Raw genomic sequence first — 12,829 nt, forward strand, 5'->3', positions numbered from 1 at the left:
GTTACGTAAGGAAAGAGGGGGAGAGAGAGAGAAGAGTTGCGCGTCGTAAACTTGTGGCAAAAAGGCACCTACAGACTATATATTGGGCGATAAGACTAGGAAGGGAGAAGCGATCAAGCAAAGTTCTTATCAAAGCTTGGACGAGTAATGAGGATAAAAAACATACACACCCAAACACACAAACCCACACACCGAAACACACACACACACACACACACACTCAACCAAACCTATTCGAGTGGTGAGAAACTATTGTTGTAACTGTAAAGATGTCAGAATAAAAACAAAACAAGAACAAACATCTGGATTACGGCATGTAATTAATATAGCTGAAAGAACTTAAGAATTTCAAGGATTTAACAGGTAAGTTTTTTCAAAAGGAAGAAAGCTGTTAAAATGTAAGTATTTGTGGACCTAATGGAGAGTCCTAAGAGTCTTTAAGACGCCTAGAAGACTTCGGATTCTATTCTTGATGACCGGTCAGCGCGAGTGACCTTAGTGGATCATCCAGAAAATTACTCATCAAACACTAAAGGCTCTCATTTCTCTCTCATTTCTCTCTCAATTATCTCTCGAAACTCTCTCATTTTTCTATCAATTATCTCTCAATTCTTTCTAATTTCTCTCAATTCGCTTAGGAGTTTCTCTCGATTCTCTCTCATTCCTCTCTCAATTCTCTCTCGATTTTCGCTGTATTCTCTCTCATTTCTCAGACGATTTTCACTTGATTCTCTGTAATTTATCTCTCTTTTTTCGCTTGATTATTCGTTGACCTGAACGCCCTCTGGTGTGGAGCCGCGCAAGCGTCCATAGACTAAGATGTAACATCTTTGGTCGAACAGTGACGATCGTTCCAACCTTTATTACCATATAGGGTGCCAAAAACCCACTCGAGTTAAGTCAAAACGGTTTCGCCACAACTCTGTCTGTCACAAAGTGAGTTTTGAGAGACCGCAATAGGGAAAACTCTCTGCAAATGTCCCACACTTAACATAGATAGGGATCCTACCAAAACGAAGCCAGAAACCCACCTATGTAATGATAGTACAAATTTAGAATTCAACAGAAAAGGGATATGCAATAATTGCACAATTCATCCCTTGAAGAGCTTCCGTCAGCCTTTCATTTCACGGTATGTTAGAACGGACTACTACATCAAGATAGAAACATTTAACCGGAACGGATCACCAGGTATTAGTGCGACCATCAACCGTGTGGCGAATTTAATTCCCTTGCACTACAATGACAGCCAAACGAACATGTCATTCCAGTGGCTTCTGCATTCTCCTTTCGCGATATTCCGAGGGCACACAGAGCACTGAAACTACCCAGGTAACGCTTGTGATGTGCCCTTTCGGAGTAATTCACTGTACGAGTGAGAAGCGACAAAAAAATCATCCCACGTAATATATTCGAGGGTCTGGACAGTTTTTTTCTGTTCGACGGCCACACAATGTCATGCTTAGTGAGGTAAGCAGATTTAACTGTGCAGTACAATTTGCCCTAGCAAAGGAAAACGCCACGGAAAACCAACATGGAGGTAGATAAATTAGCTGGAAACGTGGATGCTAGTGCCACAATTATTACAGGCTTAGCATTATTAAGCAGCAGTTCAAAGTTTTCTACCATCGTGCTAATTATTTAGTGAGCTTGAGAGCTCATCAAATGTAGGATGACGCTATGACTATGGTGCTTTGGAAATATCAGTGACAGTTACCAGTCCCCAGGTCAAATCCGGCTAGCTGAAGTTATCTCCGCAGCAAGAAAATATTGGTAGGATCCACAATGAACACAAGATATAGTTCCTAATATATCAGAGATTCTTTTTCCTCATAGATCTCTGAGCCTATACTTTACGCGTAGAACTTCACAATTGTAGAGCTAATCTTATACTCGCTAGGACCTGAAAGTGGGTTGAACATGTCAGAAAACTGGCCCCAGACGACTGGGCTCACTAAAGCTTTTTCCTGAAGACCACAATATTCAGGACTCTGCCAGTAAGACCTGGATATTGGATTGGTCCTGGATATTGGAGGTCTGAAGACCACGAAGGCGAAGGTGGCGTGAGGAGGAACTCCGCCAGTAAGTCCTGTATATTGGAGAGCTGAAGACCACAAAGACGAAGATGGCGTGAGGAGGATCTCCGCCAGTAAGTAGGATTGGTGGACGATATTGAGGACTTCACCAATAAACCAAGTCCACCAAGGCCCCCCAATCTAATGTTCCAGCAACACGTACTCGATCACGGTACACGTCAATCAGCAATTTGTTCAATAATAGTACGTCACCTTAGAAACCCGCAGACAATCGAGTGGTCTAACAGATTCTCCACAGCTCCAAAAACACCAACGTTATCAATGTTTCGTCTGTGTTAAGCCACCATCAACCGATGCCTTTATCTCACCAGTACGCAAGGGAAACGGGGTTAGACAATCAATCTTATTCTTCTAGCTGTTGGTCCACTGTTACCTGTGCTCAGTAAAGCTAGGGTACCGGATCTTCTGTCGACACCAATGACCTCAAGCGACACAAGGTCTTAGGGAACATCCCAAATGAAAAAAAAAAACACGCTCTACTTTCGTATTTCGATGCGTACAATTGCATCTATGGTTTTATTATTGCAATTTTATCTTCAACCCCTTCTCGTATTATCGCACGGGAGGGGTGTCATCCTTTGATCATCTACTGCTAAGCGGCCCGCCACTGATAATGATTGGTCGCTAATGTCGCGCTACAGATTCAAAACCACGAAAACTGTCCAAATGGAGCACTAATTGGATGGGGAAGGCAGAAAGGGCAACACCAAAAAAAAAACTTAACGTATCTTTATGGCTACGATTATATAGAGGTTCAGCGCGTACGTCGTTGTTGGAATGTGGCAGTTGGTTGCTTTTGCAGTCACACGTGCATTTGAGGGTGTCCGGCTTTTCCTGAACATCGTTATGGACTTATAAAGACCCAAAACAAAAAATGAACAATAAAAAATTATTGAAATTAAGTCACTCCATGTTATTCAGTTCCCAATTGTTTTGTTACTTCCCACCCGTCATATCACACTTCTACTAATTACAGCGCGTTGTATACACTCTTTTTTTTTACATTGTCCACCGAGCGCGCCACGCCTGATTTTGATTTGTTTCTGGCTCTTCCACCCCCGCCCTCTCCGCAAGGGTGGGTATACGAGATCGCTTCCGCTTGCCTAGTTTAGTGTTTTAGAATACTTTTTTTTCTGTTTGTTGCTTTTCTTGATAGATTTAGAATGGAATTCTGGTTCTTTATAGTTTATTTAAACGCTTGTCGGGGTACTGCTGCTGTACTGCGCCTCTCACAACACCGCTCGAAGGTGTTCAAGTATCACTAATTGTTCAATAAATTCTCACTACTGTTTCTCCGCTCGCTCGCTAAGTTTTCGCCCATGATTTTCCCCCCCCAACAACAGAACAGCAAAGTAAGGGTTACATTCAAAACTGCCAACAGAAAGTGTGAGCGAGTCCTGTAACGCATCTGTCGAGCCTGCTTAATCCGTTTTACCTGCCTACCTACCACATCATATCCTACTAGTCGACATCACCTTATTTCCCCTAAGACCCAAAACAAAAAAAAACAGACTTTCTTGAAGCGTGAGACTTCGTCAAATTCGCCGTGATTTGCCCCCTTTTGTTTTCTCCGTATACTCCCGATGACACCACGTTCAGAACGGCTTCAACACCAGTCATCAGGTCGCGGTGGGTATACTAGAGACTTGATGATTCTCAGCGGTTTACCAGTGCGGTTGAATTTCCTGGAACTTCCACGACTGGTACGCATTGTTCATGTCGCAGGGCATTAGCGCTAGGGCACGGTTTTGCGGCTGGTAACCCATACACTTCTTGTGCGTCCGGTGGAGCAGCGTGCCGGAATGTTCATCGTACTGCCACGGTCCGTCGACCGTGCCGAGCCGGCAGAACGCCAGCTTAATCTCCGAGTTGTACGCTTCGATGCACCGTTCGCCGACTCCCAGCTGGCCGGCCCCATTCAACCGGATCAGCTGATTGTGACCCTGGCCGTGGCACGGTTGCAGCCCGATCACGGCCGGCGGTTGCCGCCCGAGCGCATCCACACACATATCCTTGCCGACGTTGTGCAGCTCGCCCCACTTCACGTTCGCCGGCAGCATCGGGTACTTGTCCAGCACATCGTACGCCACGTTGTCCATGTACCACTGGAAGCTTTTGCACTGCAACCGTTCCTTCAGCGCTAGCTGCTCGCTAATGTCGCCCATATCGAGAAACCGGGCCAACGGTTCGCGCGTGTAGAAGTACTCCTTGTACGGTCCGTCGAACCACGTCTCTATTACCCGCTTGTAGTTGATCGTAATCAGTGGGCCCTTCTTTTTGCTCGCCAGCTTCCCGAAGTTGTACGGCATAAAGCCACGGTAGACGTGGCCAACGCGGGAGCACGGTACCCACTCGATGCTACCGCCACACTGCCAAATTTTGAAGCTGAGCTCGAAATTCTCACCACCCCACACGAGCAGCCCGGAGTCGTACGCACCGAGCTCGAGGAAAAACCGGCGATTGATCGCAAACAGTCCACCGGCGTGCGTTGGACTGCGGTACGGTTCGCTGTCGTGCTTGCGGCGCTTCTGCTCCCTGCGCGGCACTTCGTTCTCCTTGTACAGCATGCCCCACTCGAAGATCCCCCGGTAGTGGTGCCCGTCCGCATACACCGGCCGATACTCGAACGTCTTGTGATCGATCCCGTCGATGATTGGGACCGTCATCACCGTCCGGTCCCGATGGATCGGTGCCAGCAACGGTGGTAGCCAATTTTTGTTCACCTCACAGTGAGCGTCTAGATAGACGATCACCTCGCCGGTCGCTTCCTTTGCACCGCGCGACCTCGTCCGTATCAAACCTTCCCGCTCGCTGTTCCGGATCAACCGCACCATCCCATCGAACCGTTCAATGTACCGTTCCAGCTTGCCCTTCAAATCCTCCTTGTCGGAGTAATCGTCCACCAGGATGATCTCATGCAGCAGATGCTTCGGCGACCGGTTCAGCACCGAATGGACCGTGCGCATCAGCACACTGAAACCCTCGTTGTGGAACACGATAATAACGCTCGTGCGGGGCAGATTGTACGGGTAGTCCCAGTGCTTGCACTCCTCCAGCCGTGTGTCCTTGATTGTCCGGTCGAGCGAAATCGCATCCGACACCACTATATTCATCCCGTACTCCATCTCCGCATCGGTCGCCCGGTTCTGTTGGTCCTCCGGCAGCACGTACGCCTTGCCACCTTCACCCGGCCCGTCCGGCAGTGGTTTATCGGCCGGTTCGAAGTTGCCCATACCTTCCACCAGCTGCGGTACCTCCTTCGGATGGCTCCGATCCTCGGTACCGCCCGCCTCGCCACCCTTCCCTTCGCCGCGCATTGCCGCGAACCGGGCATTGTACACGTCCTTTACCGTGCGCTGATCGACACCGGACCAGGTCGCGATCATGTACAGTATCATGATCACGATCGCCAGGCTAACCGCCATCCGGAAGATCCGGCCACCCCGTATATTCGTCACACGCATCCTACCCTTCTACTAGTTTGCTACGTGTCCGTCTCGGCGTCTGGGTTCGCATGCACACCGGGCACCGCCACGATTCGGGCTCACCGGACCACCGACCGGACCTACCCTAGATTCTGCAGCTCCACGCAAGCAAAGCAAAAACCCGCTTCGCCCGCACACACACACGCACGTACGTGGGAATTAATTACGACCCGTCGTCGTCTTCGTCGTCGCCGCTTTCTCCGTCGTCGTCGTCACCGCCGCTACCACCACCGTTCCACCAACCTTTTCATGTGCTGCCGACTACTGCTGGGCACATGCATACGTACACGTACACTCTTCCGAATACGGGGTGTTGTTATCGGGTGCCAAACAAACGGTTCCGCCGGTCTGATCGATGGGTGAAGGTTTCCCTTTTTTGTTGATATGTTGAGGGCTCGCGTTCAGCACAGATTACGCTAGGGGGTTTGCACTACTTTCTAACAGATCGTTTGGGCACGGTTTGTGCACGGGGCGGTTTTTCTTTCTTTTCTTTTGCTTGCTCGAACGCCGAGCACTGTGTACGGCTGCAGGTAAAGTTGTGTGTGCGAGCGTGTGCGATTTCGTTCATACGTAAACAAATGTCAAACGTCACCAAGTGTGGAACGAAACGTCAGCAAATGGACCCAGACAACAGTTTCAAATTATTAGCAGCCAAAAATGTACCGTGGCAAGGCCTTTTTAAATTTGCTTTGAAATAAAATAGGGGAAGAAAATGCTGAGAACGACTCTTTTGGCGGTTTCAGGTTCAAAAATGTTTCGGAAAATATTTTTAATGCGAGCATAAACAAACCAGATTGAATCAACTAGATTCGTTGAGGTTAAGGGCGCACGAAACGCCTACTTGTATTACTTGAAGACTCCAACACCGATTTTAAGCGATCTTGAACAGTTTATTTACACATATATTTTTATAAAGAACATAAAACCCATTCCGAAGCTACTCAGAGTTAAATTTCATTGGTAAAAATAAAAAACAACGATGATAGCCCTTTCAATACTCCTTTCTTCAGTGTCATCAACTGTGAGCGTGCTCCGCCTAAGGAAAAGGTGTTTTCCTCACAAAAGGAACGCTGAGCGTACTGTCATCGTAATTTCCGACTTTAGTCTGACAACCTCCATGCCTCTTTCTTTTCGAGTTAGCACTTCGCTCAGGGTACGTGTCTCGCAAATGCGTTGTTGAATTTCTACCAAGTTACAGTTGTTGTTTTACCCAATAATCAGCAAATATGGCATCCATTAGAGCGTGGGGTTAAGGTTAAATCGTTGTTCCGTTATTTGCTTCACTGCGAAACGCAATGTTTCGCTTAAAAGAGCCGCCCGGCACTGCGGAACAACAGGCACGCGCTTGTCTGTGCTGCCAGCTGAAGTAAATTTGCTGATGATTCGGTAAAATAACCACACAATATACACCGCACGTCTCATGGCGAGCGGGGCGTGCGCGCACGCCACGCTGTTTCGTTTCCACATTGGAAGGAAAGAGTTTGTGAAAACTGATTGTGTTGTGCTATCGTTCTTTTCTCTTGCAGCGAGTTTGATTTACTTTAAGCCGCTCTAAACAGCCAAGATGCAGCTGCACGTACGCGGATTGAACACGCACGTCCTGGACGTTCAGCCGGGAGACAGCATTGCCCATGTGAAGGTAAGCAACTCCGAATTCGTTACCCTTGTTTTTTTTTGGCAATTTGTTTAGCGTTGGATGAGTGTTTCGAAAAGCTAAAGCAACCGCTACGGACGTATGCAAAGGCCAGCTGAGTTTGCCGTACCCATTATCGGCATAGCTCTCTAGAACCTCTGCTAGAGAAAATTCTGGTCGTTTGAACTGCGCTTCACACCCAATCACTGGCATTGATTCTGCAGTATAGGTATTACAGTACAGCTTGCCAACCGGAAAGTAAAAAAGTGTCTGTCCGCAAACTTTACCAAGCCGTCTCGCGTGTCTATACTGCTGAGCGTAGCGGTTTAAGACAGTTTGCTAGAGAAAATGAATCATAATCTAACCCCCCGGACCGTGCGAACAGTAGTGAACGTGCGCGGGGCCGGCTACAAATTGATGCAACAATTCTACCCTACTCAGTGGTTATCAACAGTAGTACGCACATTACTTTGGCCAGATTGGCACGTGTCTGATCGTGTTTTATCTCTAGATTTTGTGCAAGAGTAGCGCGTTAAATCTGTTCAATCTTAACGTCTTTCTGTGTTATAATTGAATTTTATGCCATTACCGCAACATATCTTCCAATCATTGGAAAATGATGTACAGGTTGGAATGTTTTTGGGGTTATCCCGTAGACGATTTAACAGATTACAAGTACTATCAACTTGCTCTTATGAATTTCCATAAGCACAATACTTTGGCCAGATTGGCACGTGTCTGATCGTGTTTTATCTCTAGATTTTGTGCAAGAGTAGCGCGTTAAATCTGTTCAATCTTAACGTCTTTTTGTGTTATAATTGAATTTAATGCCATTACCGCTACAAACCCTCGAATCCCTGGAAAAGAATCTACCTAATGGAAATATTCAACTTGCTAGTAAGAATATCCTTAAGCACAATACTTTGGCCAGATTGGCACGTGTCCGATCGTGTTTTATCTCTAGATGTTGTGCAAGAGTAGCGCGTTAAATCTGTTCAATATTAACCTCTCTCTTCGTTATAATTGAATTTAATGCCATTACCGCTACAAACTCTCGTCGATTCCTTGACAAAGAAAATACGGGGCCAGGCCGTTCCCAACGAAAAAAGGACGCACCTAATACAACAATTACACCTCTTGATCAACTCTTCTGATTAGCAAACGTTTAGCAACGGTTATGAACTCTAGAGGTATGTGCAAGAGTAAAGGTGTGGCATTGTCCTCTCGATTCTTCCCTTTTCGTGTGATAATCGAGAAGGTCCAATGCCGCCACAGAACGCACTTTTATTAAACCATACAGCAAGCACCTTAAAAATCAACAGTTTTGTTTCCGCCAACTACCATCGGTCACAGACGTAAGCGTGCTATTGCTAGAATAAATGCTTGAATTTGAGACCTTTACAGTTTCCGATCACTGAAACGTAAAGGGAGCTAAAAATACAAGACAGAACAATTATGAATGAAAGTCAATCTGTGTGCGTAAAAAATCGATGAAGGGAACGTTGCTTCCCGACACTCTAGTCTAGCTCTAGTTGGTTTTATATTTTTTGTTGTCGGCAGACTCCAGCGGATCTTTGCAGATTTATATTATCAACTGACTGATCCTCCAAATACTTAACTCTGCCCATAGCAAACAGGAACAATGAGACACGTTCGTATCACACTATTCTATTGAAACGAGCGTGATATTTAATTTTTCCTACACCTCATCAAATCAAGCGATCCTTCGATTCGACTTGTGCGGGGCCCGGTGGTAGAGGCGATCTTCACCGGGGTTCAAATCCCATCCGGACCGCTTCCCCGTAATGAAGACTGACTATCCAACTGATTCACACCGCTAGTAATTGAGGGAAAATCTATTTTTACCGGCAGTCTCCAGCGGATCCTTGCAGATATCTATCACCTGACTGATCCTCCAGCAATTAAACCCTGCCCATAGCAAGCTGAGAACATTGAGAAGCGGACCGCCGTATTACTCTTAGGAATGTACGGTCCGTGGTTTTTAAATGTTCTTACAGTACAGAAAAACTCCCGTGAAGCGAGATTTGCTACTGCTTTTAGAAACGATACTCACATTTACAGCGCTTCCTTAATATTAAAATGTAAAAAAATTATTTATATTCACTTTTTCCTCTCTCTCTCTCTTGACGTGATTCCCCCCTCCCCGACGAACAGTCTATGCTGGCCGGACTGGAGTCCGTCGACGCACAGGAACTTAATCTGTACTGCGAAGGCACACCGCTCGCCGAGGACGCGACCGTATCCCAGCTGACCTCGGTTGAGCTCGATCTGACCGTAAGTCTGCTCGGTGGTAAGGTGCACGGTTCGCTCGCCCGTGCCGGTAAGGTGAAGGGACAAACGCCCAAGGTCGAGAAGAAGGAAAAGAAGAAGAAGAAGACCGGCCGTGCCAAGCGACGCATCCAGTACAACAGACGCTTCTCGAGCGTGGTCCAGACGTACGGACGTCGCCGCGGTCCGAACGCTAACTCGGCCTAAGAGGTGTAGTAACAAGTGTTGCGGAAGACCGTTGAAGCAAGAGGAGAAGGTTGGGCGGGTGATTGAAAAATGGAGGGACAACAACACAGCAATCACTGTTTCTTGATTGTTTGGCTTTTATTAAAAGCCTGAGACAATTTTGAGCAAGGATTGATGAAAGGTCAATAAAAAAAAGCATTAAAACGCGAAAACACACCTGCGAATTGAATACACGCGTTCTCTGTATATCGGCGGGCGCCATTTTCTGTATTTTGAAGTACTTCTTTTAAGTGTGCGTGTGTGTGTGAAGGCAACTATTTAGCTCTGGTCAGGGGTATTTTAAAAATCCGTATCGTTGGAATTTAAAACATTTCACTATTCTTATCCCATTGCAGACGCAACGACGCGTGAGAAAATCACCCAATGTCTAGTAACCACTTCGATCAAATGTATTTCGTAGCTTTCACGTACACAGGGTATCACATATCGCTTTACCCCCTGAAGAACCCACACTCTGACTCAGCGTCCAGTAGTTGTATTTGTCTTTTGGGCGCGCGCGTGTCTTGTCAACTTCTCAACTTCAGCAATCAATCGCCACGCAATCATACAAAGGACACTGCAATCAATCAATGTTCTGCCTTACTACACGCCAACAGACATCCGAAAATAGTCCTGCGTGGCCTACCCACAGGGTCCTCAGGAGATTCAGGACTTCAGCGTTATGGTGGTGATACCTAGACCTTCCCAGGATTCCTAAACTGAGGTCCCTTTTTAAGGCTTAACTTGAGGTTATGTTCTCTTCTTTATTGGCCTAACACGACCTCTTCGGTCATGCCTGCCATATCTGGCTTATTAAACTTACTGATACTGGATAGTTGGATAGTTAGCCCTCACTCCATGGGGGAACGGTCCAGATGGGGTTTGAAGACTGGCGCCGCTGTCGCATCTTCCACTGATCATTTTGGCGGACTTATTAACGCCACCTACAGGGGTCATCTTAGTTTGGACGTACGAGTTGGGTCGTTCGGTGCCTTCTTTTAATGCTATGGCCAACCTACCCTTAGAGCCTGACGTGTCTAATACTATACGATGCTCAGGGCTCGAAAATCCTGTGCTAGCTAAGAGGACTAAGAGATCTATCAACTTTGGATTGAGCCCCACGTGTCAGCGACACCCATACGCCTGGGATATCCTGGAAGATTTGGTCTGGATCCACAAATGTCCTATACCGGCTGGTAGGAGGTATCATGCCATCTATACTGCAGTTGGTGCTGAGTATTGGTGTTTCCTAGACGATTTTCAAGGGTAAATCAAGATCTACGATTGGAGCTACTTGCTAGATATCTTGGTAACAGTAGCGGATCCATCTCCTAGGAGGCTCGAAGCGGAATTAAAGTTGGGGAGTTCATCCCACGTAAAATCTGCTGATTGGATGCGGAGTTCTTGATGAATTTAGATGGCTTGAGAACTCGGGGCCTTCGCTTAGTTGATGTCTACGGCCATCAAAGTATACCAAGGCTCTCTGGATTGGCGTCTGGCCCACGATAAGTTTCCCATTCTGATTCTCGACAATGACCCTCTTTAGCGTTTGAAGAGAAACTATGTGAGCCCATCTTCCTGGCAGGCCTTGGTAGAAGCAAAATCCTCTGAGAAACTGCTACAGATCTTCATCTGACACTTGAGATGTTGGCCACTGGCATCTCAACAGGACTGGTAAGCTTGGCCAGAATAAAAAGAAAGAAAATCCTTTCAGGTCGTGCACATGAGCGCAGAGAAGGTTAGGTAGCTCCGTGACATGGTGTTGATGAGTCTGCCCTAATTCAAGTTCCTGACTGATTGATTGCTTAGCTCCCTGCTCCGCTGCATCGTTTCGATTTCGGATGTCGTCTTTTGTATCTACCATATCACACACACAATGATGACAGCGCTTGGCGGTTTCCGGTAGATTGTTGTAGTGGCTTGCAATTTATTGGTAGTCCTGGTACACCACAGCACGAGCCGTTCACAGTGCTATCATTCGCGACGACGGGCATCAAAACACTAACTTTAGCACTTTTCCAAACTCACGCTCCCTCGGGTGCACGGGAGGATTAGCAAAGTGCATACAAAAAAACCAATACCCCGAAACCGGAAAACCGAACGTGCGCACATTTGGGTTGAGGGAAAGGAAACAACAGGCGGGTACCGGCTCATAGACGACGACCGCGACGACCACCCTTCCTGCGCGTAGAATCGGACGGAATCGGCGTCACGTCCTCGATGCGGCCAATCTTCATCGACGAACGGGCCAACGCACGGAGCGCCGACTGCGCACCGGGTCCGGGTGTTTTGGTGCGATTTCCACCGGTAGCACGCAGCTTAATGTGTAGCGCGGTGATGCCGAGCGATTTGCACTTTTCCGCTACATCCTACACACCGTTGAAAATAAAAAGGAAAATGATGTTAGGCATTAGTCTGGGTTTGGACGTAAACAACACACGACAATCCTTACCTGAGCGGCCAACATAGCGGCGTATGGTGAGGCTTCATCACGATCGGCCTTCACCTTCATGCCACCGGTCACACGGGAGATGGTTTCCTTGCCCGAGATATCCGTGACGTGTACGAAGGTATCGTTGAAGCTGGCGTAGATGTGGGCCACACCGAACACGACCTCACCATCGCGCACCTGCGGTCCGAGCGATACCTGCACCTCTTCCTTCACGACTTTGTTTTTCCGTGATGGAGCCATGGTTGGACTATGTCACTGTGAAATGAAAATGGTAACAAGAAAACCGGGCTTCAGTATCGGGTCATATAAACATGCGGGTTGCGGGTTCGGCAGATGCGAGCCAGGCGAATTTAATGTAACCAACACACAGTCCAAACTTGCACCTGAGGTGAAGCAGAAAGCCAGAAACTGTGGCAAGCTATTAAAATTGTTTCCTATACCTTTTGCACCTCGGTAAAGTAAATTTATTCAAATAAATTCTTACCCTGCGCAAGCAATTCGTGCTTCCTAGCCGAAACGGAAGTTCAAAAGAGGCTTTCTAAGGTTTGACATTCCCCCAACAAGAAAGGCACCGTTTGACAGCACACTGAAAAGGCTTTATTGTTGAATGTTCAAAAGGAGGTAGAGCACGTCCGCTGGGTATAAAATT

The 12,829-nt window shown here is 47.1% G+C and overlaps 3 protein-coding genes across 5 annotated transcripts; 1 reads left to right on the top strand and 2 right to left on the bottom strand.

Annotated features, from left to right (window-relative positions):
- Positions 1-2,576: 2,576 nt before the first annotated feature.
- LOC118505158 (N-acetylgalactosaminyltransferase 7) lies at positions 2,577-6,155 on the bottom strand. The gene has a single exon (XM_036040556.1). It carries the CDS (start codon positions 5,558-5,560, stop codon positions 3,761-3,763), a length of 1,800 nt encoding a protein of 599 aa, XP_035896449.1. The 5' UTR covers positions 5,561-6,155; the 3' UTR covers positions 2,577-3,760.
- A 429-nt stretch (positions 6,156-6,584) lies between these two features.
- LOC118505187 lies at positions 6,585-9,935 on the top strand. 2 transcript variants are annotated; one of them, XM_036040646.1, is made up of 3 exons: positions 6,585-6,734; positions 7,108-7,220; positions 9,390-9,935. In XM_036040646.1, exons 2-3 carry the CDS (start codon positions 7,146-7,148, stop codon positions 9,708-9,710), a joined length of 396 nt encoding a protein of 131 aa, XP_035896539.1. In that variant the 5' UTR covers positions 6,585-6,734; positions 7,108-7,145; the 3' UTR covers positions 9,711-9,935. The 2 variants fall into 2 exon arrangements, with proteins under 2 accessions (XP_035896539.1, XP_035896549.1); XM_036040656.1 differs by having other exon boundaries at positions 6,711-6,967; positions 9,390-9,910.
- Positions 9,936-11,624: 1,689 nt separating this feature from the next.
- On the bottom strand, positions 11,625-12,818 carry LOC118505175 (40S ribosomal protein S14a). 2 transcript variants are annotated; one of them, XM_036040626.1, is made up of 3 exons: positions 12,665-12,818; positions 12,181-12,435; positions 11,625-12,097 (listed from the first exon to the last, which is right to left on the bottom strand). In XM_036040626.1, exons 2-3 carry the CDS (start codon positions 12,418-12,420, stop codon positions 11,879-11,881), a joined length of 459 nt encoding a protein of 152 aa, XP_035896519.1. In that variant the 5' UTR covers positions 12,421-12,435; positions 12,665-12,818; the 3' UTR covers positions 11,625-11,878. The 2 variants fall into 2 exon arrangements, with proteins under 2 accessions (XP_035896519.1, XP_035896527.1); XM_036040634.1 differs by having other exon boundaries at positions 12,621-12,752.
- Positions 12,819-12,829: the final 11 nt, after the last annotated feature.

This window comes from Anopheles stephensi, chromosome X (assembly GCF_013141755.1).
Source record: "Anopheles stephensi strain Indian chromosome X, UCI_ANSTEP_V1.0, whole genome shotgun sequence".
NCBI lineage: Eukaryota > Metazoa > Arthropoda > Insecta > Diptera > Culicidae > Anopheles > Anopheles stephensi.